Below are 24,536 nucleotides of genomic sequence, written 5' to 3'. Positions count from 1 at the left end.
TTCCCACCTGCCCCCTCTACCTTACCTAACTAACATAGCAGAGCCTACCTGTGGGGACATAGTCATTCTCTTCCCCAGTCTCAACACAGCCTACCTACTATCCTAGATTTGGGCTACATGTAAGTCTAAGAGTCTTCCTAGAAGGACCTTCTCTTAACCCACACGAGTACTACTGTATGTGGCAGTTCATTCTGAAGAGGGTATGTGCACTCCAGGAGCAAAGAATTTGGTATAGTGGCCTCCCTACTGTAATGAATACTGCAACATGGAAGAGGAGGGCATCTAAGGTTATGGTAAGTTCTTAAACAACTATTCTTTACAGAGTTATATAGTACTGAGCCAAGATTCTGTGTGAGATCAGGAAATGAAAATGAGGGGAGTTTCATAGACCAAATGACCATACCATCAGAATAAAAAAGCATGGCAGTAAATGCCAAGATAGAGATTAGAGGCGCCAAAATGCAATGAAGAAAGCAGTGGTCCAAGCACAGAGTCTTGAGGAATTCCAGACATTATTAAATGTTGTGGAGACTGAGACTTCTTAACAACAACTCTGAAGTATGTGCTATCAAGTCAATGAACCACTACAGAATCACAGAATGACAATTCATTGGCTAGGACAGCATGGTTCAATGAATCAAAGGCCTGAGACACATCAACAAAGACTACTTTTTTTAGTTGTCCTGCATTTATGGTAAGGTACAAACTGTTGGCAAGGGCTAGAAGGGCAGTGCTATGCTCTTCCTGAAGCCATGTTGCTGGCTTACCAGTAGGCTTGCCATATTATGCAGTGTGAATTCTAAATTATAATGCTTCAGGTTTCATCAGAGTCTTGACTAAAGGTGCAAGGAACACAGCTGGCCTGTATGATGCTGGTTGGCAAGTAGACCAGAGCTGTATTTTTTAATTAGATTTATATTAGGAATTTTTCACAGCTTAGGGATTACCAGAACACAAATAGCAACTGATAATATAGAAGAAGAACAATGGACATGCTACATACCCTCAGAAATTCAGAGTACAGCCTACTTGATCCTGCACTACTATAGCCTGAAATTATACTTAGTCTTTTGTTGATATTGGAGAGAGGCATGTCTCAGAAACTGAAGCTGGTAAGATCTCTGAGGTGCACTTAACAGTATGACCATGGAATTGTTTTCAGCCAGGGAAATAAGTTTTTAAATATCGATCAAAAGTTTTAGCTAACTTCTTAAATTTCATAGGTAATGTTTATTTTTCCACAGAACACTTTTAGGTTGCTTAATAGTGACTGCTGACATTACAATACTATACTTTTTGAAGTTCTTGTGATCCCTGTATATTGTTTACTCAGCAGTCAGAAGGGGTCATAGACAGCAAGTTTGTTATGCAGTGGATATGGATTTGAGACAGACTACCTTGTGGTTGGCTTAACCTCATGACCGATCCAGGGTGCAGGCTTACCCATGACCCTCTGCCTTTTGAGCAGGTAACACTTAGACTGCAAGTGTAGCAAGGTATTAAAGTACTGCAATGCTGTATTACAATATTGCTGACATATTAATATGTGTCCTTCCAGTGTGTGCCAGGTCATACCAGACCTGGGAAGGAACTGTCATCCTGATGGAAGGCTCCAAAAGAGACAGTCTTGATAGTGTTGCCATTTGGCAGATTAAGTGGAGAATAATGTAAGAATAAATAGCCCAGAGGAGGAGGATGTAGGATGTTAAGGGAGAGGATTATACTCTGGGTCCATCGGCAAATATAGTTTGTAAAGAAACTGGAGAAATGCTTTAAGGATGGAGTACTTAGGATTACACATAAGGGTTTGAGAAAATGGCAAAATGAAAAAAGTGGAGAATGTCATTGTGGCTACAAAGGAATGTTTAACTAATGATTATGGCATAATGTAAAATACACAGAAGGTAGGAAGGAGTGGATGGAGAGGTGGAGAAGGCATGTAACAGAACACAGAGAAGAAAAATAACAAAGCAGGTTAAGGCAGACTTTAAATTGAAAAGAGTTTGAAAAAGAGAAGACCAGAAAGGTTAGTGGTTGGAAGAAGACTATGAAACTAGACTGCTGCACTGTTGAAAGGCAGGACAAAGAGTGTTGTGATTTGAAGAGCAATGTCAACAACAAGCAATGTGGGCAATGAAGTAATGCAGGAGTCAGTCCTGGGTCCTGTACTCTTCAATACGAGCATGTGCTTTAGTCATATCTGAATCAAAAAGTACAGTTGTGTACACTTACCATAAATGTAGATGTTTGAGTGTATTCACTGTTGCAGTCATTACATTTGGGGTAATCTGCTGGCAGGTTGCCCTCAGTCGGCCTGAATTCCAAAGTCTTGGGTCCTCCGTCTGTTGCTGTCTTCTCTTCCATGATGTCAGGTCGTCAGGGGTATAAAACATGCAGCCGATGCCATTTTCTTTAGTTTTTCTTGCCCCCAATGTCAGGTGCCCCCAAAAAGGTAGCAATATTATATCTATATATATATACATGCATCAATATAAACTTTGCCTTCATCTACAAGCAAATACACCACAGAGGTTTAGAAGACAGAGAAGAAAAGATAAACTGTAGAATGACAAGGGGGATGGCTGGAGGGTAACCTGGACTGCAACAGTGAATGCACTCAAACATCTACATTTATGGTAAGTGTACACAACTGTACTATGTTCTTTGTGTTTCACTGTTGCAATCATTATATTTGGGTAGAATCCCAAAGCTATGGTTAGGAGGCTGGAGCTAAACAGCATTAGGTGCGGCTATAAGGCCCTGCAGCACTGCAGTGGCAAAGCCTGCCCTGGCCTTAGAGTAGAGAGGCAAATGGTAATGCTTTGTAAAGGTGTGAACAGTACTCCAAGTAGCAGCCTCTAGAATGTCTTTGGTTGGTACTCCTCTGAGAAAGGCTGCAGAAGTAGCTGCAGCTCTGGTGGAATGAGACCTAATGCCCGTGGACACAGGTTTACCATGGTGTAAGTAGCAGAAACGGATGCAGTGGCTTATCCACTTTGAAATTGTCTCCTTTGAGATAGCCTTTCCTTCTGATCCTGCAACATATGACACTAGTAATTGCTCAGTTTTTCTTAGAGCTTTTGTCCTGTTCAAGTAGAATCTTAGCTGTCTGTGTACATCCAAGGAATGCAGAATTATATCCCCTTTGTTCTGCAGATTTGGATAAAAGGTTGGCAGATGAATTGTTTGGTTAAGAGCCACACAGGAATCCAACTTAGGCATAAAAGTAGGATTTGTCCTCAGAGACACTCTGTCTGGGTAAAATATGATAAAAGGCTCTACAGCCATTAGGGCCTGTAGCTCTGAAACTCTTCTTGCTGAAGTAATTGCTATTAGCAGAGCTGTCTTCCATGACAAGAACTTTATATCAGCGGTAGCGGCTGGTTCAAATGGAGGCAGGGTGAGCTTTTCCAACACATAATTAAGGTCCAGTGCAGGTAATGGTGATCTTCTAGGAGGCCTTAAGTTTTTTGCTCCTCTAAGATACTGCTTTAGTAAAGGATGAGAAAAGATTGGTGGCTCTGTATTGTAATGAGCCGAAATGGCAGAGGCATGGATTTTGATTGATGAGAAAGATAGGCCTTTGTCAAGCATCTCCGTTAAGTATTGTAATATCTGAGGAATATGTGGTTCTGCTGTATCAGTTCCTTGTGCTTGATTCCAAGCACAGAATCTCTTCCATTTGTCAGCATAAGATTTTCTAGTACTAGGCCTTCTGGCTTCCAAAATGACATCCATCACAGCTTTACTGAGAGGTGTAATTTGTATGATTACATGATTAGTCATGCTGCCAGGTTCAGAGTCTGTAGTTGATTGTGCAGGATCTGATTGTTTTGCTGGGACAGTAGTTGTGGTCTTTGAGGCAAGGTCCAAGCTGGGTATTGAGACAAGTTCCTTAGGACTGGGTACCAGTATTGGCGGGGCCAGTCTGGGGCAATTAATATCATCTTTGGCTTCTCTTGTCTGACTTTTAAGAAGACCTTGGGTAGAAGAGGCAGAGGAGGAAAGGCGTAAACTGACAGGGTTTTCCAACTGAAGCATAGGGCGTCCACTTTCCATGCTTGTCTGTGATAAGTCCTTGTGCAGAATCTTTTCAATTGATAATTTTGAGGAGAGGCAAATAGATCTATGTCTGGGCTCCCCCATTTCTCTGTTATCATGCTCAGTACTTGTGGATTTAGTTTCCACTCATGAGGATCCATAAGGTTTCTGCTTAAATCGTCTGCCAGAGTGTTCTGTTTTCCTGGCAGTAATTGAGCTTGAAGATTTATTTGGTAGGTCAAAGCTGTGTCCCACAGTGCCATGGCTAATCTGCAAAGGGGGTATGAGTGTGTGCCCCCTTGCTTGTTTATATACCACATGACTGTGGTGTTGTCTGTCTTTATCAGTAGTTGTCCTGGATGAAGTAAGTCCTTGAAGGCTGTTAGGGCATTTTGAACAACTAGCATCTCTTTCTGGTTGATATGTAGATGCATTTGATTTGGTGCTCATATGCCCTGAATGCATCTTCCTGCCATGTGGGCCCCCCAGGCATAATCTGATGCATCTGTTGTTAAGGTTTGGCTGGCAGGGGGTAGAGTGAAGGGCCATCACATGTTTTGTGACAGGCCTTTGCCCACCATAGAAACTCCTCTTGCAGGCAGGGAATGAGAGGAATCATTGTTTCCAGACTGTGTGAATGCTGACTCCATAAACTTTTTAGATACCATTGAAGTTTCCTCATATGCAGTCTTGCATATGGAATTAGTAGGATGCAGGATGCCATGAAGCCCAGAGCCTGCAGAATTGTCTTGCAGAAGACTGGGTTTTTGTTGCCATCAGTTTGAAGTAAGTAGTCAGTTGCCTTTGTTTGTCTGGCGTGAGGTAAGCCATCTGGGCAGTTGTATGCAAGTTTGAACCCAGGAATGTTATCTTTTGAGAGGGTACCAGATGTGATTTCATTTTGTTTATTGTGTACCCTAGGCATGCTAGAAGCCTTTTCACAAACACGAGGTGTCGTAGAAGAGTGTCCTTGTTCTCTGCTTGAATGAGACAATCGTCCAAGTAAGGATATATTTGAATACGTCTTTGTCTGCAAAATGCAATTACTGGTGCCAGGCACTTTGTAAAGACCCTGGGCAGAGTAGATAAGCCAAAGGGCAGTGTAGAGAATTGGTAATGCATTAAGCCTGCCTTGAATCTGAGGTATCTTCTGCATGACTGTCTTATTGGGACATGCAGGTATGCCTCTTTTAAGTCTAAGGTCACCAGTCAAGCATTCTTGCCCAGCATGGGCAGAAGCTGTTGCAAAGTGAGCATTTTGAATTTTGTAATGTCCAGGTATGTGTTCAAAATTGATAAATCCAGTATTGGCCACCAGGCCTTGTCCTTTCTGGGTACCAAGAACAGTCTTGAGTAAAAACCTTGTCCTTTTTCCTGTTCTGGTACTGTCTGAATGGCTCTGATATCCATGAGGGATGTAACTTGTTTCTGTGCCTCTGCCCATTGGTTTTTCGGCAGGTCTGGCCAACCATTTGTCATTGGCAGAGTGTGGAAATGGAATCTGTATCCCTGTGATACGATGTTCAGTACCCACTTGTCCTGGGTTATTAATTGCCAATTTTGAGCAAAAAATGCTAATTTTCCCCCTATGGGTGCTGCCAAAAGATAAGTGCTTGGTGTAGGCAGAGGGAAGTCATTGGGATTGCTTTCTGTAGGTTTGCGCCATCTCCTCCAGATTTGGAGGTCGATGCGCCCCATTGCTTTGACCTGTATGAGTCTTGAGCCTGGTACCTGGAACCCTTAGGGCCTCTGGATTTGCCCCTTTGAGCTCTGTCTGACACAGGAAAGGACCAATTTTTTGTAGGCCAATGTCTACTGAATCTAGGTGGCTGCACTTGTAAGAAATCTTTAACAGTTTGCATAGACTTAGCTTTGTCTTCCATTTCCTTTAAAACCTCTTCTGCCTTAATACCAAACAGAGAATCATGATGTAAAGGTGCATCTAGCAATTTAGCTTTAACATGATCAGGCAAATTTTGTTCCTTTAACCAGGCATGCCTCCTAATCACAGATCCAGTAACTGCGGCCCTGCAGGAGGCCTCTAAAGAATCAAAACCACATTGCAAAGTATGCTTTCCAACTTGTTCAGCTGCATGCAATAATTTCTGCAATTCCTTATTTTCTGCACATTCTGAAATCAACATCATTTTCTGTTTCAGCAATCCCATAACATGTTGTTGGTACTTAAGCATATGAAATTGACAGTTTAAGGCCCTGATTGCCAAGGTTGCAGATGTATAAACCTTTTTTCCCCATCTGTCCAGCACCCTTGAATCTCTGTCAGAGGGGGTAGGGTTTTTTGCTGTTAAGGCTTTAACTCACTTTTGACCCTGTGAAATAGTTTCAGGATCAGCAGCAGGGTTTCTAAATAAAAATTTATGAGAGTCAGGGACCCTGTAATACCTGTCAGGCTTACTGGGAGCCGGAGGTAAAGAAGCAGGTGTCAGGCTTGACACTGAAAAAACATCATCCACAATGTCTAACACAGGGGGAATGGCTAAAGGCTTGTGCTGAGGGAGAAGGAGGAAATCCCTGAGCCTCTTTTTGGATTCTGAGAAGTCTTGACTCTCCCAGTGAAAATGCTCCCTCAATGTATGCAAGGTTTCTCCAAATGAATAATCCTCAGGAGGAGATGCAGATGGAATAGACTCCTCAGCATCAGAATCCTCATAGGGAGGTAAAGATAATTCCTGATCAGAAGAGGAATCAGAAGAAATAGAAACCTGACCTGAAGATTCATAGTCAGTGTCTTGCGTAGGCCTCTTATCAGGAGGGGGATGGGTACTCCTGATCAAGGTAATAAGGTCTTCAGACATTTTGATCATCTGTTTTTTAGGCATGAAGGCCTGTGCACGTGGCTCAGGTGTCAGTTTCTTAGTTTTGGAAGGTGTCTTTGCCTTTGGTTTTGCAGCTTTCGTCGGTTTGATATAAAAATGTTGAGGTCTGAATTCACCCCAGAAGCCGGTGCCTGCTCAGTGGCTCCAGACCCATCCGAGGGAGAAACATCCATCAGTCCAATACCTTGAGTATCTTGCGGCATGCTGGACTCAACATGGGTATCGGTAGAGGCCTGCGACTCGAAGGTCGCGGGTATCAGGTTCTGTGAAAGTGCCTCACTGAGTACCGGTGAACCGGCGACTGGCTTAGGAGAAACTTTGTCGTCGGTTTTGGATCTCAACTGCCTTTCTCTGTCCTTTTGTTTTCGTTTTTTATGTACTCCAGTAGTCGGATTGCTATCTGACATCTCTGGGTAGTTAAATCTGTTTCCAAAATACTTAGATGCAAAAATATACCAACACTTAATAGTGCGTTGGTTAAATCTAGCACAAAACCGACAGCCAAGCACGTTGTGATCAGGGCCTAGGCAAGGAATACAGTATAAATGGAAATCCTTATGAGGTATTTGCTTCCCACAAGTAATACAATTATTAACTTTTTATGACATCGGTAAAAAGCAAGAAAAAAGTTTCCCCAATGGGCTACTTAGCTTTTATTGAAGACTTTGGTTCTGAAACTCAAACGCGAATATTTCAGTAGTCGGCCGACCGGCATTTGCGAAATGCTTCTGCTTCAGGCACTGCGTGGCAAGAAAGACTAAAGAAAATGGCATCAGCTGCATGTTTTATACCCCTGATGACCTGACGTCATGGAAGAGAAGACAGCAACCGATGCAGGACCCAAGACTTTGGAATTCAGGCCGACTGAGGACAACTTGCCAGCAGATTACCCCAAATGTAATGACTGCAACAGTGAAACACGAAGAACATCGGAAAAGGATCAACCTCCTTAATGATGATATAAAAATACATGCAACACTGGAGTTTGTGGAAACAAATATATAAGGAAGCATTTGCAAAGACTGACCAATGGGGCAGAAATATAGAATTTGAGCTGTATTGCAGACAAATGCAAAGAACTGTACTTTGGCCTTTAAGAACTCTGCTATCATATATCACTTGAGGAGAGTGAAACAGATGGCAAAAAAATAAGAAAAGTATTGGGGAGTATTAATCAGACTTGGACTGCATGACATCAGCCTATATTATTGTAACAGAGACACAGAATAAGTACCCTACCTACCTCCTCAATCACTTCTACACCTCATCCTATCTTTATTATTATCATCTATCCTGAGATACTGTCCCAAACTGTAGTCCTCTTCTCTGTCTCTGTTATTCAATCAATTCCCAATCTCTTCTACTCTACCCATCTTCTTGTTCTGTTTACTCTCACATTCCTTTCCTTAATAATCTTACATTTCACCACTTATTTAACCTAACTTCTCTTCTATCTCTGGTCTAACTTCTCCATTCCTCAGCTGCTATCACCTTTTCCCTTCTTCTCTCTCTGTATACTTTTACTTTGCGATTTCCATGACCACAATAATTCTGTCATCTCAAGAGAAAAATCTCCTTTCTTCATGTTAACAGAACTTACTATTGTATTATTCTCTTACATCTATGTTGTCAGTCTGTAAATCTAGTTATGCTTTCCGCAGTGGTGCGGTGGTTAGTGTTGTTGCCGGTTAGTGTTGTTGCCTCACCCCAAGAGGTTCTCTGGTTTGATTGTCAGCTGGGGTGCCTTCTGTGTAGAATCTGCATGTCCTCCCTGTAGTTATTTGGGTTTTCTTCAGGTGCTCTGGTTTTCTCCCACATTCCAAAGACATGTTGTAGGTGGACTGGATACTCCAAATTGGCCATAGTTGAGAGTGTGTGTGAGTGAGTGGTATGAATGAGATAAAACGGCAGGGCTAGCCACCCAGTGGTGTAAACCATGGCTCGAGATGATTGTCACTGCTGAAGTGACATCCTGACCCCATGTGCAAAATGAGAAAAGGGGGTTGAGGATGGATTGATGGATATAGATAAACACACACGTATGTATATATTGCATAGTTTTCTTATATTTTAGAATATTGAACTACTTCTTAAATATATACAATAGTGTATTGCTCTCCTTACTTGTATGTGTGCTTCTAGCCTGAGTTGTGGCTGACAACCTACCTGGTTAACAAAGTCAAAATAAAACAAATAAATAAATAGAGCAGCTTGCAGAGTAAGTGGGCAGCTGTAGCAACAAATGGAATGCTTGTGTGTATCCCCAAGAGGATGTATTATAGTAGAAAAGAGTTAATGTGTCCACTATACAGGGTCTGGTCCAGGCCTCACCTTGAGTACAGAGTGCAGATACAAGCAATATGAGTGGAATGTCAAACAAACCAAAGGAGTCCACAGAAAAGCCACCAGAAAAATGTGAGTGGTAGAGAAAAATTATTAGAAACACTAGGGAAGCAGGCGATGTTCTCACTAGAGATGAGATATGGTAAACCTTATACTGCTGCAAACGAAAATGTCTGGAAGGTGCAATGGCCATCCTTAATAAGAAGGATGAATAGGGAGGAGGAAGAGTCAGAGGCAGTAGACTCTAGAGATTAACTGTTCACTGGATCAATGATAGTACATTGTCATGGAGATAGATGTGAACTTATGCAGAAGATTACTAGAATTTCTGGAAAGTGAATTTATGGAGGCCTCCAAAAGGGTAAGGGAAAATGGAAAAAGAGTAACAGGAAATTGGGGATGAAGTGGAAATGGACTCTTAAATGCACATAAATGAGCACAGAGGATAAGACTATTGTCTCCTGATATCAAGAAATCATGTTATGTAATGTGAAACTTCATAATCACAGGAAGATTGCCAGTCATTGTCAATATAACTACTGAGTCTCTTTGCGTTACATAATGCTGACTCACCCTTGTTTATCTCTTTACTACATTTTGTGTTCATCTCTTCATCAAAATAGTTGTAACTGAAAAAGTGAAAAATTCCCTGCAAAAGGTGAAGAAAAAAAAATCTTAGACTGATGAGACCTTGAATATTTCTCAGAAATGTCAGAAAGCAAAAGCCAGAGGTAAGGAGTTAGAAGGTGACCTGTGTTTGGCATGCAATGCATCCTCTGGCCAAATACTGATGGATTTACCGCACACCAGCAAATCAAATGTCATCAGCAATATTTGGTTTAGGGATCTAAACCTAACCTTTTCTGAAACATCAACAGCATTGTTTGGAGGGAAAGATATATTTCATAGAGGATGCCACTGCCATGGAACTGACTCCCAATCCATGTAACTCAAAGCTCATCCTTGTCCATATTCAAGTGCAGTTTGGATCTATGGATGGAAACAGAAAATGTGTATCCGCGGACTGTACCCTTTAGTACTAATGGACAGAGGCAGCTCCTAAATGCTTTATCCTCTTAAAATTCCAAAAAGAAGAAAAAAAAACTTAAAATTGTGACGATACTGGATGCATCAGGTGTGTACTTTTCTCAGACAATCTTGGACATCACCTGCTTCTTTTACTAAGGGTTTGATTCCCTCAGCCTCCATTGGCGTTTTGTAAATTTCTGAGCATGTTTGAACCAGACTCTGCTTAGGTGCATCATCTCTGAGATGTTTTACAAAATTCCTGAGGCTCCAAGACCAATCTTAGTGCTTTTTCATTTATTTTCACTTATTTTATTGCGTTTGTACTTGCCTATTATTTTTATCTGTGCCTTATAGCTAATTTATCACATTTGCACTGGTTTAAAGCAATTTACTGATTAATTGCATTTCATTCCTCTTTAAATGTATTTCATTGCTATTTACTGCACTTCATTACTGTTTAACTGCATTTTACTGCATTTTATTACTGTTTCTGGCAGCAATCTTGGTTGATTGGTAGGAGCCTGTCTTCTCTGCTAGTAAGAGTAGCAGGGCTGCCTGGACCTTGTCTGGCACAAGCTGATTGGTAAACAGAGCAGGGGCTAGGAGGACTGGCTAGATTTCTGTGCTACTGGAATCTTCTGTTTTTTGAGGTATTTAAACCCCGTGTTTGAGCTGGTTTGGGTTTTTCTGTGCGTCATGCATCGCAGCTGCACTGTTTTTAACCCATTGCGAGGGATTCCAGTTACAAATTTCCCCTTAGTTGTACTTGTATAATCACCTAGTAGTACTCATCTTAGACCTTCCACCCTTTACCCCTTTAGCTGTCTCTGGCCTCTCTCCCTCAGATTCTGACAAATATGGATAGACAGTTTCCTACAGTTTTTCCTGCCAGTCTGGTTGATATGGACATCCTGAGGCAGTGTAGGAACTGCTTCATGTACATGGACAACCCTCTACTACTACCAGCTAGCACTACAATTTGTGAGAGATGCAATTACATAAGACACAAGAGTCTATACTCTCTCCCTCACAAGCTAGTATCTCTTGCACTGAAAAGGTTATCAACACAAACAGCACACCTCAAACACAACAAACACCTACAGAACACACATCCACATATACAGAGGTCCTCAACAAAAACATACTCAAACAAAATAGACCTCTGAGGCAACAACGCACATGAACGCCACAGCCCACCACACCACACACCACACATACTACACACACCAGTGTCTCACAGCCACTAAGGCCTAACCATAAACCCAACATATTAGTCATAGAAAACTCTATTGTGAGAGACACAGATGTGCCCTTCACCAGACTAGATAAGGAGAAAGTCATGGTTAGTTGTTTGTCAGGTGCCATAATCCACCATATCACACATGCACTCAAGTCTCTCAACACCAGGTACTGTTATGGCTCTGTCATGGTCCATATTGGCATCAGTGACTTGAGACGTACCTCCCCAGACTATATGAAGAGAGACATGATCAAGCTCACTGAATATTTGTCCCAGCAGGTATGTCTCTAGCCTTAAGCAGCATTCTACCTTCACCCAGAATGATGCCTCAATACAAACAGAAAATGATTGACTTTAACAATTGGCTTAGTTTATGGTGTCATTCCAAGGGTATCCAGTACCTAACAGTTTCAGAAGACATGATCGACAGACTATGATGCCTTGCCAGACATGGCCTGCATCTGTCTCCCTAGGGCTTCAGGATTCTGGCAAAGGCTCTTGCCTCCACCATAGTGCCTTTTTAGGCAATGTCATGAGGTCAAAACTACCAACATAAAAAGTTCATCAAAACGCAAATTAAATGTCATGCTGCTAAACACCAGGAGTGTAAAGATGGTACTGCACTCATTGCAAGCATTCTTAACCCTGGAAGATGATAACATTTGTGCAGTCAAAGAAAGCAGGTTCAAAGCTGCAGAGAGCACCCCAGCCATACCAGGTTACCCATCCTATCCTACATTCTGACCCCAAACCATGGGCAGCAAAGCAAATGGAGGTGGAGTTTAAATATATATTAAAGACATTCACACCTCCAGGCTGGTCAACCAGTATACTCCACAGGAGACACCCCAGGTGCAGTTAACCATTGACAAGACCCATGTTCAAATCATAGCTAGCTACAGGGCTCCAACTTTGACTCAAGATGTCCACTCCACCTATCTGATCCTCTTTGATTCTATCAAGATTCAACCCTTTACCCTGATCCTGGGTGACTTTACCTATCCAACCATAGATTGGAAGAACTACTCATGCCAAAACATAAATGCCCAGAGATTACTTGATTTTGTCAATGCAAATGCCTTGGACCAGCTGGTTTACACCCCCACAAGAGCTGATAATATCTGGGACATGTTATTAACCAAGAAAAATAACCACTGCAGCATCCCTACAGTGTCATCCTCCCTGGTAAGATCGGACCACAAAGTGGTCAGTTTCAAATTGACCATCTCCCTGGCCCCCCCACTTGCTAGGGTTAAACATAAAAACTTCTCCAAATTTGATTACAGCCTCCTGAGGGAAGGTATAAGTAGCTTCCCAGCCACCCTCCCCCTCCATAGGAACTGGCACAAATATCCAAACCTACATCAAAGTACTACACAAGCATTTATATAGCTGCATGGAATCAGGAGTACCTGACAGGGCAAAATATTCCTTCTCAAGGAAGAGTAAACCTGTCTGGTGGACATCTACAATAAATAAACTCTATAATAAAATGAAAGAATTTATGTCCAGGGTCAAGAATGAGCTGTGCCTAATTGGAAGCAATCTCTCCTTAGCCGGAACAAGCAAGTAAGAGCACTAGTGAACTCCTCTGTTATTTGGGATATACTATTCTGAGGTGCAAGCCAAAACCAGTGGGCTATGGCTGACCAAGTTTGCAGATGGCTGCAAACAGTTCTCCTCTATGACTTTATTTAAAAACAAATGATCATTTTTTCCATATTAATTATTTTATTACCCTTTTATTCTATTGCTGTAATTGAGTTGTTTTCTAAATGACTATAAACTCTGTTGGCAACAATTCCAGTGTATAGTTTATATGTTGTCGGAAGGCAAGTTATTGGTCTGTACTTTTTAGGGTAGCTTGCAGGTTCACACTAAGTAGGAGCGTTATTTTTCCTGTTGTTAGACAAGCTGGTGTTTGTTTGGGGTGCACATATAAATAGTTCTTACTATGGCTAAATCATTGTGCAAAGATGTTAATACTTTTAGCCAGAAGTTACGCACTACATCTGGGCTGGGGTTCATTCTTATGGGGCATCACATGATGGGTGAATATTTTCTAGCAGTTCTGACTGCTCTACAAAGACTAACTCACAACTCATGTTCAACCTAAAAAATACCAAACTACCACTTTTTTCCCCAAATCCCTCTCTCATGAAAAAACAAAATTTAAAGCCCTTTCTCATAATAATACAACCACAGAAGTCACTTATCATAGCAAATTTTTAGGGGTGATAGTAGATGATAAGTTCACATTTGACCTGCATATAGAAAATTGCATAAGAAAAACTCATCAAAACAAGGGATGTTTTACAGAGCCAAAACCTTTCTCAACAACATAGCTAAACCTGCACTTGCTACTACTTATCTGCTCCCCATACCTCTATATGATGCTCCCATCCTTACTAACCTCCAGGCTTCACAAAAATTAAAACTTGAACAATGCTATAACAAAGCTCCTAAATTTGCAGCAAGTTCCTCTTTCCGAGCCCACCACTATATAGCACTAAAAAGCCTAAACTGGTTAGAACTACCTCATCAACTAACATATACACAGCTTCTTACCACCTATAAAATTATCCAGCATCCACCTGATTATCTATCACTAAAAACATTCTAGACAACTATGTTCCCAGTTGGCCATTGTGATCCAGTGACCAAAAACGATTGCCTGTCTACAAAACTATCAAATCTGCTGGGTATTGTCTGTACTCATACAGGGTTGCTAAAGCTTGAAATGCCTTACCTATATCCATTACATCAATACGCTCCCTCCCATCTTTCAAAACCACTCTAAAAGGCTTCCTAGCGAAAATCTGGCTTTGTTCTTGCTCAAAACCTAGATAAACTACATCCCTAAATGTAAACAAGTATCTTTTCATTCCTTATACTTCCTTACCCTCCCTTCTTCACTTAATTCATTACTTCTCTCAAATTCTTGCCACTGACTTTCTCTCTAAATATACCATAAGCCTGTTTTTCCCTCACTTCATATTAAAATTTCTATTTGTATTAAACTAGCTAAGCATTAATTTCTCTACAAACTGTCTAAAATTTCTATAAATATTAATTTGCCATACGTGTAATGATTCTTAACCAATGTTTATATATTATTACCAATTCGTTATAATTACTTAAACTGCAGGCATTTTTGTTTTATTTTTGAAGATTGTAAAATTATTGTTCTTAAAATGTTTTGTAATAGTTTGGAGCTTTTCTCCCCAGGTCACCACTGAAAATGGGCTTCTGCTTAATCAGATTTTCCTGGTAATCAAACGCCAGAAAATTAATAAAGAAAGAAATAAAAACCCTACATCTGATCCAGCAATAATATCTGTAGAGTCAGAAAAAACATCTAAATAACTTCCATTTTCAAATGCATTACCAAATGGTACAGGCAGTAGGACTATGGACAAGTTCTTCTGCTACCTTGGCTTTTCATACCATTAATTATCAGAGCCATGATTCGATACCTGTTCACTATTTTTGACAGTATGTCTAAGCTTATTCATAGTTTAACCAACTGTGGCTCCAGATCTGCTGTGTAAAATATACTTTCCTCAGCTGCTCAGGTCACACTTTCTTCCATCAGGTGTACATATAGTGTATATGATGGTTCCACTACAGCTGCAACTACTGATCACTTCTAATGATATATTCCCTGCTTAGTCATCCCTTGAGATTGTTAAGGCTAAAAGTTTAGATGCTCCCTTGGACAAGGACTACTTATATAGATTTCTTTATGATAAGATATTCAAAATGTTAGAGGAAAAGGGTAAAATAAAGCAGACATACAAGCATTTTTTTCCCTCTGTTCCAAAATTTCAAAGAAATGACCCAGCCAAACTTGACCTCTTTGTTCATAAAAGCCAAAAGCCCTCTCAACAGAAAGGCAAACAAATCAAAACAGAAATATCAAGAGAAGCCTAAGTCTGTTTTTTAGGGATCCAAAGGACCTTTCTCAGCTAGGCCTTCTAGCTTCTGACTACTTCTCCTCCTTCCCCCACTTCGGTCTTCCCTCCTCCAACCTTTCCAGAAAGCATTTTCACTATCTACCTTTCTGGAAAACTATAAAAATAGATTCTTGGGTTTTGGAAATCAGGCAAAATGGGTACATACTATATTGGAATCCCCTACACTTCCTAATGCAATTCCACAGATTCCTCCAAACCAACAACATCTAGTTCTTCTTGTTATTTCTGTGATCTCTGCAAAGGAAATTCTGAGAGCCCTGGGTTACACGGTGTCCACAATACAAATGATTTTATTTGCCAGACTTTATATGAAGAAGATTCTTTGGTACTTTAAATATATCTGGGCACATCACTGCCATCCTCTGCCTTTCTGAATTCCTTTCTTCTCTTTGGTAAAGAAGGACCTTCTTTGGTGAGTCTATCAGATAACACCAAATCAAGTAGGTCCCTATCTTATACCCCTCACATTCATAAGGTGTTGACAGATGTGTCAGACCTGGCCTGAAGGGCTTATTCAGAAGGTTTCAAAGTGCATGGACTTTGTTCAAAACAGGAGAGAAGAGAACACGTACATAACAGAGACAAAATCATGTACTTTTGCTCTCAAGTCCCTCCATTACCTTTGGACTCCAGGGACTCTGCAAATTTTAACCAACACCACGGCTATATGGGATATCAACAAGCAGTGGACAATAAAGTCATACTACCTGTGCAGATTGGTAGTGATTGCTTGAAACATTGCAATTAATCACAGTATTTTCCACCAAGTAGTTTACATTCACTCAGAACAGGACCTTGACTACCTGAGCAGAACCACAACAGATCCTCATGAGTGGATGTTGGAAAGAGAGGTCTTCCTTCAGACTGTACACTAGTGTGTGCTCACAATATGGACATCTTTGCCTCCACTATTAGCAATCAACTCAGACTGTTTTGCTCCAGGGTCCCATTTTATTTAGCATGCCTATTGCAGTTGCCATACAACTTGGTGGTAAAAACATGGTGCAGAGTATCCCATTTTCTATAGACATATCAGTAGACTGAACTGACAGAACTCTGTTCTGAAGTCATTTTAAAGTCATACCAGTCCAAAAAAATGTGAAGATGTTTCAAGCATTGTAACCACATAGTACAGTGGATCACAAATCAATTGTCCAATAATATTAGAAATGCAGGTACCATTTTAGTCTGTTACCTGTGTGACCAAACAATGCCATAAAGCAGTCAACATATAATTTTCTTACAAAATAACACTGTAGTTAATATTACATTAAATGCTGGTAAATGAAATGATGGTAAATTATGGCTCCAGGGGACAGAGGGATATGCTCCAAATTACTATAATTCTGTTACTGGCCTGGGAAATGGGGGAGGCAGTCAGGGAGGGAAAAGAGAGAGTGGTTGATGCCACCATGCCCATCCTGAGCTTAAGCTTTGGTAGAGGTCTCATTGGAGGAGTTCCACCTGGTGAAATACTTGGACATGCATAAGAGAAGAAACAGAGGGTGGGGAGAGTGGCTGAGAAAATCTTGGGCACAAACCTCTCTTCTATTCAGGAGCTTTTCTATACAAGAACAAGAGCGAGAAACAGAACATATAAAATACTTGCTGATTCGACCCATCCAGCTCACAACTGGTTCTCACCACTTGTTTGTCAAAGGAGGTACAGCAGCTTCCGCTGTAGGACTACCAGGTTCAGGAACAGCTTGTATCCTATAGCTGAGACTTATTAATACGGACACCAACCATAATACCCTATACACTGAAGCCTCTTTTTTTTCATTTAATCCTGCTGCTCTGAGCAATTACCGCCAGCATTACTATTATGCAATATGATGGCTATACTGAGTCACGTCAAGGTTAACAACTACAATATGGTAACTAAACAGCTTCTATTCACTAAGTCTCTATTTATTCTCTATCTTAACAGTGTAGGGGTTTGGTGATGGGTATTTATTTATCATTTATCACTGGATAATGGGTATTGAATGTGTTTATGTAATGTGAACTACCTCTTGCATGTCATATGTGTTGCTATTTTCTTTCTTATGTTATTCTTTGATACTTCTGTATCTACGTTATTTGCAGGTAAAAAAAGCTGCAAGGAGATAAGTAGACCACACAGGAAACAAATTAAATCCAAAATTAACAAACCAGTAGTCCAACCGTCTCAGTAAAGTTTTTTTTAAAAGACAAAGCTTTTGAGTTACCAAAACTCTTCCTCAGTGTAATACAAACTAACTGCAAAGCCAGTTTAAATACTGAAATAATTAAGAGCTAGCTTATCAAAATAAAGTAATAATTCACATGACATAGAACATCAATAAAAATCACATGACCTAAAACATCAATGAGAAATAAAAATACAAATATATAACAAAATTTAAAAAAACATACGTTTGTCTCTCTTTTAATATAGGCTTAATACTATTAAGTGAGTTAAGGCCTGGAGGTGGTCTGCTCTAAAAATGTTAATCCATTTCTACTCTTCTATTTCAGTTTTATTAACTATATCACCTCCCCTTCTTTTCAAAATAATTTTCTGTAACACCCTAAACCTAAAACTATGATCATTGCCATTAGTGGCAATATGCTTAAATAAATCATTAGATTCTACTTCCCTTCTGATCTCCAATATGTGTGACGAAATCCTATCTTTAAGTCTCTGGTTAGTCTTACCAATGTAAAAGCAGGGTAATTTTTCACAGTTTGCCAAATAAATTAAATTTTCAGTCGTGCAAGTAGCATATACCCTAAAATAAAAAAACATATTTTTCATAATAGGATGTATAAAATGATTTGATAAATTAATATACTTGCAGAAAACACAATTTAAACAAGGTATAGTCAGTTTCTTATTAATATATTAAAACATTGAAATGTGAAGAAGATTGCCACATAAAATAAGAAGCCTGCCATGGTAAGAGATTAAATAACAGGTGCAGTCTGATACCATATCTAAAACTTATGAGACATTTGTCAGTAATTTATGTATTATATAATTATGTATTTTGTTATATGTGTGAAACTCAAGAAGGTTAAATAAACATTTTTTTCTTTCTACTTTCACTGTTTTCATGTACTTCCAAATAAATAATTAATGCCTCTATTAACTTCATATATTTTTTACAATGACATTGACACATAAAGTTATAAGAAAGAAAACAAATCACTGTAAATATTTTTCATTAGCTGGTGCATTATATACATTTTTTTTTAATTATCATTCACTCCAACATTATATAAATTGCTCATGTCCTGCCTTCTCTTATATTTCTTCCTCCAGAAAATGATTATGCCAATATTGTTGCCACAAATTCCATTTATTTCTTTGAAATCTGCTCCTTCTCTTTAATAAAGATCTGACCTCCATTTCTTTTATCTCCTTTATAATATTCAGTACTTCAGTTACAGTTGGTTTAGAGTTTGATTTTCATTTTCTAGTGATTGATTTTTTGGCACCGATAACATTAAACTTAGAAAACCCTTACTATGTTTAGATAATTCAGTTCCTACATCCCAGCTGAAAAGCATCACTTCCTTAGTTACAATTATTTGTTCCACCAACATTTCTGACAAAGTGTTCTGTATGGAAGTTTTAAAATCTGCTAAATTGTTACATTTACAAAAAGAAAGTTGCCAATTACCTCTCTCTCTTTCCCAGGACATCAATGGGGTGAGTCACTGAATGTTTAGAAATCAAAGTACTTCTAAACTGCTAATGTGCTGAATGTGTAAACTTTAAAAAGGCCCAGCCCCCACACACACACAATAAAACTATACATAACTTGGATTAATATGCAACTACCTGTTAATAATGCAATGGAAAGCTTGGGTATCTTTTCTCCTAACCACACAAGTTAGTGAATAATTTAACAAATCCCTGTTTCATCCTAAGGGTGTTGCTGAACTGATGTTTACTGAAGTTGCACTCATGTGTTTCAGTTCTGCAAAAAAAATTTAAACATATCTGTATATAGTAGCTGTTGACCAGCAACCATAATTAATTAATATACGAGTAGTCATTTTATGTTAGAATTATGGAATTGAAAATCTGAATTTCAAACAGAAACTTCACAAATTAATGAGGCAATTCAGTTAAATGTTAATAAAATATTTCCCAGTCTCCACTAAAAATCACAAACAAAACTGTTTTCGGAAAATATTCAATGAAGTGCTGAAGTTTAAGCATAATGAAAAAGTAATATGTTCTACATACCCGGTGAGGTGTTGCTGTTATCTGATTTGGATGGAAGTTTAACATTATAAGGAAGAGACAAATTTCTTGCTTTTTTGGCACCAAGCTGTTAAAGAAATATATAGTTGCAAAAATTAAATTAGTACTTCATCAAATAGATTAACAGTATACAAACATACAGAAAAATATCCACAGATTTATAAATCGTAGATAAATTAATGGAATATTGTAGATTTCCTTTACTTAATTACACCTTATGCCACTATCTTTGTAGAAACTAAATATGCATCAGAGTAGTTACAGAATGGAAATAATTTTTTCAAGCTCTTTGCCAGAATTAGCTCTAAATCTTAGAGAACTAACTTTCCTTGAACAGTAGTACAGAGAAGCAATAGTTAGCACTGCAGCCTTACAGTACTTGGTTTTCCAGAATTGTTCCCAGCTGGGATACCTTCTGTGTAGAACCTATGCATCCCTCTTTTGTTTACAGAATTTTGCTGTCTACTCCAGCTTCTTCCCACTTCACAAGATGCACCATTGGTGAACTCTGCATTGTCATAGGTACGCACATACTGTGTAAGTTTGAGTGTGTATGTGTGTGTGTGTGTGTGTGTGTGTGTGTGTGTGTGTGTGTGTGTGTGTGTGTGTGTGTGTGTGTGTGTGCATGTGTATGCGTGCGCGCATGCACGCATCCATCCCGTGGTGAGTTACTTCCACATTCAGGATGAGCTTCTCTGCTTGTACTCAATGAGTGCAGGATGGGCTCCCCCCAAACCTGCAATGGATTACATGGATAATCAAATAATCATGTGTCATCAAAGAATGAATGCATAGAATGAAGTAATTATTTAGGAAAAATGTTGAACTCAGGGCAACGGTTTTACTTCAACTTTATAGTAAATGTAGTGGAAAAATCACATCACAAGCAGTGCATGGCAGTCCCAATACATATCGTGTGCAGGTTTGTAGCACATCCAGGTTGTCTGTGTGTTTAAAAAGCATCCTTAAAGAAATTGCAAATACCACATGGTATCAAAAGTGTTCAAATAAACAATTTCTAAGTCATTTGTTGTATACTAGCGTAAACATGAAATCTGTAGTTTGAAAATACTTCTCTTTTTTAGTAATGGCACCATTTCAACTTTCACTCTCTTGTGAGAAATCAGTTATTTTTTTACAAAATATCATTCAATTACAGTGACTAAAATTTCTCTAATATAAGGCAGTTAAGCATAAAACTTGAAGTGCGAATGTAATAATTAATTTTTGTCTTCAGTGTGACTGGAATAACCATAATTCCTGCAAAGGTGCACTGATCTATGTTTCTACCTATCAGAGGTAAAGAAGCCTTTAATATATGTAATCCTTTTACCTTTGAAGAACATAAGAAAAACAAAATAGTTGCAATGGGGAGAAATTCAGGCATTACTGTGGCGGGGGGGGGGGGGATTTCCATTTATTCATTGTTTGTATTTTTTTATGTGGAACAAAGGCTTAGAGAAACTATAAATGCTTAAGCTAAAGATTAATGTCAAAGTTTACACATTTGGTGAGTTTCATATTTCACTAATTAAGGAAATGATCCCAAAAAAACAGGTTTTTAAGAAAAGTAGACTTAAACTCATCAAAACCTTGGTTTTGTACACAGCAGGCGTCATTGCATATATATATATATATATATATATATATATATATATATATATATATATATATATATATGACTTAACTGAAGAAATAAAAATAAGATAAAATTAGAGTTAGAATGACTTAAATTAAGTAAAAATGGAACCTAAATAAAAAAATAAAATAAAAATAAAAAAATAAAAAATGCATAACTGCTCTATGGGTCATGGCAAACAGAACTATGAAGGGTACAGAAACTATGGTATGGTTGAAATTCAAGCCTTAGGTATAAGAATTGACTATAAGCACAGGATGAAGACGTTTCTGATATTTAGTCAGTCTTGTAAAAATTTTAAAAATTGTAAAAGAAAGAATGCATTCAAAAAGATAATTAAAAGAACAAAATATATGTGTTTCAAAGAATATATGGGATTACTGAGACAAATCTGATGCAAATAAAATGGAAAGAGATGAAAATATGAAATCAGAAAGTAAAGACACACCGCAATAAGGCTTCCAGTTTGGCTAGTGGCAGGAGAAGCTCTGATAATAAACAGACAACAAACTCTTGTAAACCATATCCATAAAGTCTTTTTTCAAGGTACCTCCATAATTACAGAGGATGTTGCTTAATCTGCTGAAGTAGGACTTAAAGGTGAAGTATAGACCATACAATGAGCTACATATAGAAGGCATAACTAGGAACCAAACACAAAACCAGATAGAAATGAAACAGTCCAAGTGTACACAGCAAAAAAGAAAAAAGGGGGGGGGGGGTTCATTGAAGGATTGCACTGTGTTTAATTTTTCAAAGTATGTCTTTTTAAGTAACAATTGATTAATTGGTCAGGTGGTGTGTTTTGTAACTATTTAAGTTACCTTTCTGTATGCTTAAGTAGATTCTGATGAAGTCTTTAGATATAAGCTGACAAACGTGCTTAATCTACTGGTGAATAAGAGGAAGAATTTTATTTTGGTGTGGACCTGCTGTGTACACTTGGACTGTTTCATTTCTATCTAACTACATATAGAAGGCATGTTGAGGAAAGTAGATTTACCAAAACAAATAAAGAGATGCTACGAGAAGAACTAGAGTTTTGTTCGATGATGCCATAGTTCTCTATGACAAACTTAAAAAACATGAAAGGATTTCAGTGATGCACTGCAGCTGATTTTGAAAAGCAGCTACTAAAAGACATGATATTTAGATGCTGGCCAGTACAAAAGTTGCAATAAAGGTGAGATTCAGAAAGGAGATTCTAAATTACTTCTCATTCAGGGAATAAATACATTGTGTCCAGAGCATAATGTTCAAAGCTGAAAAGATTATTGCATCTAGCCAGGTAAGACAAAGAATGCTTGAGAGAATACACTGATTGCATCTTAGTTTACTGATGTGCAGGAAAAGAGGAAAGAAGCATTTCACATTCATTAAGAATGTTTGCAAATACATACAGAATGATATGCTGAACTTTACATTGTGTTGTATATATCATAAAATCAGACTACAAGAAGAGATGTTTACTTGCACAGTACTGGGAATATCATTTAGATGTGTAGCCACATATTTTTCCATTTTTTTCCACTTTAAAAGCAAGTGAACCTGTTATGTATGGATTATTACTCCAAGTATTCAGAAGTGACTTAGATCTTACATTATCCGGTCTGTTCACTTTAACAGCAGGACAGGAATGCCACAGGTTGAGTTTGGTCAGTACATTAAAGACTCTCCCAGACTTAAAAAAAACCTCCTCTACCAACCACAATTCATCACTCCTGCCCTTCTCTCCAGATCTTGTTTGCTGCACTCCCATGAACACTGTAAAACACTTTCCAGCTCCCTTTCAAAGATTTTGATAGTATTTTCTTTAGTTTTGATGAATATCTTTAATCTAAGACCTTTCAGTTCAGGTTTTTGGAGTTTGCTATTTTTAGTCAGCAACTGTCAACTTGAGGCTATTTTTGCCCCACATTCTTCCTTGCTCCAATCAAGTTACCATTTTGTCTGGGGAATTTTTCTTGGTGCTAAATTTACCATCTAAGTTATGGTGCAATTTGTCTTGATTTTTTTTTTGTTTGTTTGTTTGCTGTTTAGAATCACCTTTTGGCATTGAAATTGATAAAGAAAAGAAATTAAGATATTGGAAAAAAAGGAAATGTATACTTCTAATTCCCCCACAAAATGCCAATGCCTCAAGCATTTGTGTCTGTTGGCAAAACACTTGGAAGTTGTGATATTTCTGAAAAATTGTCGATCTACAAGAAAGAAAAAATAAGTTACTACTGAAAGGATTGTTGCCTAGTGACTCTACTACAGTTTTGAAGGATAAGAAAGAGCAAAGGATGTCTGAAGATTCTGATACCATTGAAGATTCAGAAGCTCCCTCCCCTGCTGCTAAAGCTCCCAGGGTGGCTGTTTCTCCCCCAGGCATCACTTTGAACAGTAAGAGTACCCAGTCAGTCTTCTCTGGGCATTTTTCATCATGAGGTCATGTTAGCTGAGACTCAGCCTCATAGAAAAACAAATCTTTTTTTTCTTCATTTCAGGTGCTTCCCTACATGTTGATTAGTGATAGGATGATGAGGGTATTGGTCACAGCACACATTTTATTTGGCTTCCACCTCTCTTTAGGGTTTTACTTCCTCTTCTGCTCCTTTTCTCAGAGCAGAAGGTTGTGCTGACAACTTCACTGCTAGCCTGAAACCCAATCTTTCCATAGATGGCAGTGTTCTTTTCTTCTCAGGTTACTTCAGGACTGAGTTTTTCAGTACAGAGGGTCGCTAACCCTTGGGAACATTGTTGGTGTTGACCACCTCTGCCTTCAAGCTCTAAAACCAGTACTAAAGCCATTCTAAGTGTTAACAGACATTTTGATGGTGAGACCTGATTGTAATGATTTGATATCCACCTTTTTGGCTCCAGGACCTTCTCTTTCTTTAGGTATCTTTTATGAGGTGACCCTTGGTGTTACTGACTCAGAGTTCAGAGACATTAGAAAAGCAACCGTATGGGTTGATGATACTTCTTTGCAGCTGATACCCACACCTGCTCCACACTTAGGCATTCATCAGTCTGATGCCATTACCCCAATAGCTTTATCCCAGAGTGCCACAGGCTTAGAAAGCTGCACATGGCAATAATGGAGACAGCCAATTCTGATTCTTATTCCTTGAGGGAGTCATAGTCAACTGACCCAGCCACCCCAAATAACAGACCATGCAGGAGGCTTTTAGTCAGCCTTACCTAC

At 38.9% G+C, this 24,536-nt stretch overlaps 1 protein-coding gene across 2 annotated transcripts in view; it reads right to left on the bottom strand.

Moving 5' to 3' along the window:
- SLC9A2 (solute carrier family 9 member A2) overlaps positions 1 to 24,536 on the bottom strand; it is a 959,164-nt gene that overhangs the window by 28,809 nt on the left and 905,819 nt on the right. For both annotated transcript variants that reach the window (XM_044070947.1, XM_044070948.1), the window contains one exon: positions 19,687 to 19,771. In XM_044070947.1, coding sequence (XP_043926882.1) covers positions 19,687 to 19,771 — 85 coding nt within the window. The remainder of the gene's footprint in view (positions 1 to 19,686; positions 19,772 to 24,536) is intronic.

The sequence above is a fragment of the Protopterus annectens genome, chromosome 5.part0 (assembly GCF_019279795.1).
Source record: "Protopterus annectens isolate FY-2018-M chromosome 5.part0, PAN1.0, whole genome shotgun sequence".
Classification (NCBI taxonomy): Eukaryota; Metazoa; Chordata; order Ceratodontiformes; family Protopteridae; genus Protopterus; species Protopterus annectens.
This window is presented reverse-complemented; position numbering and strand designations above follow the sequence as displayed.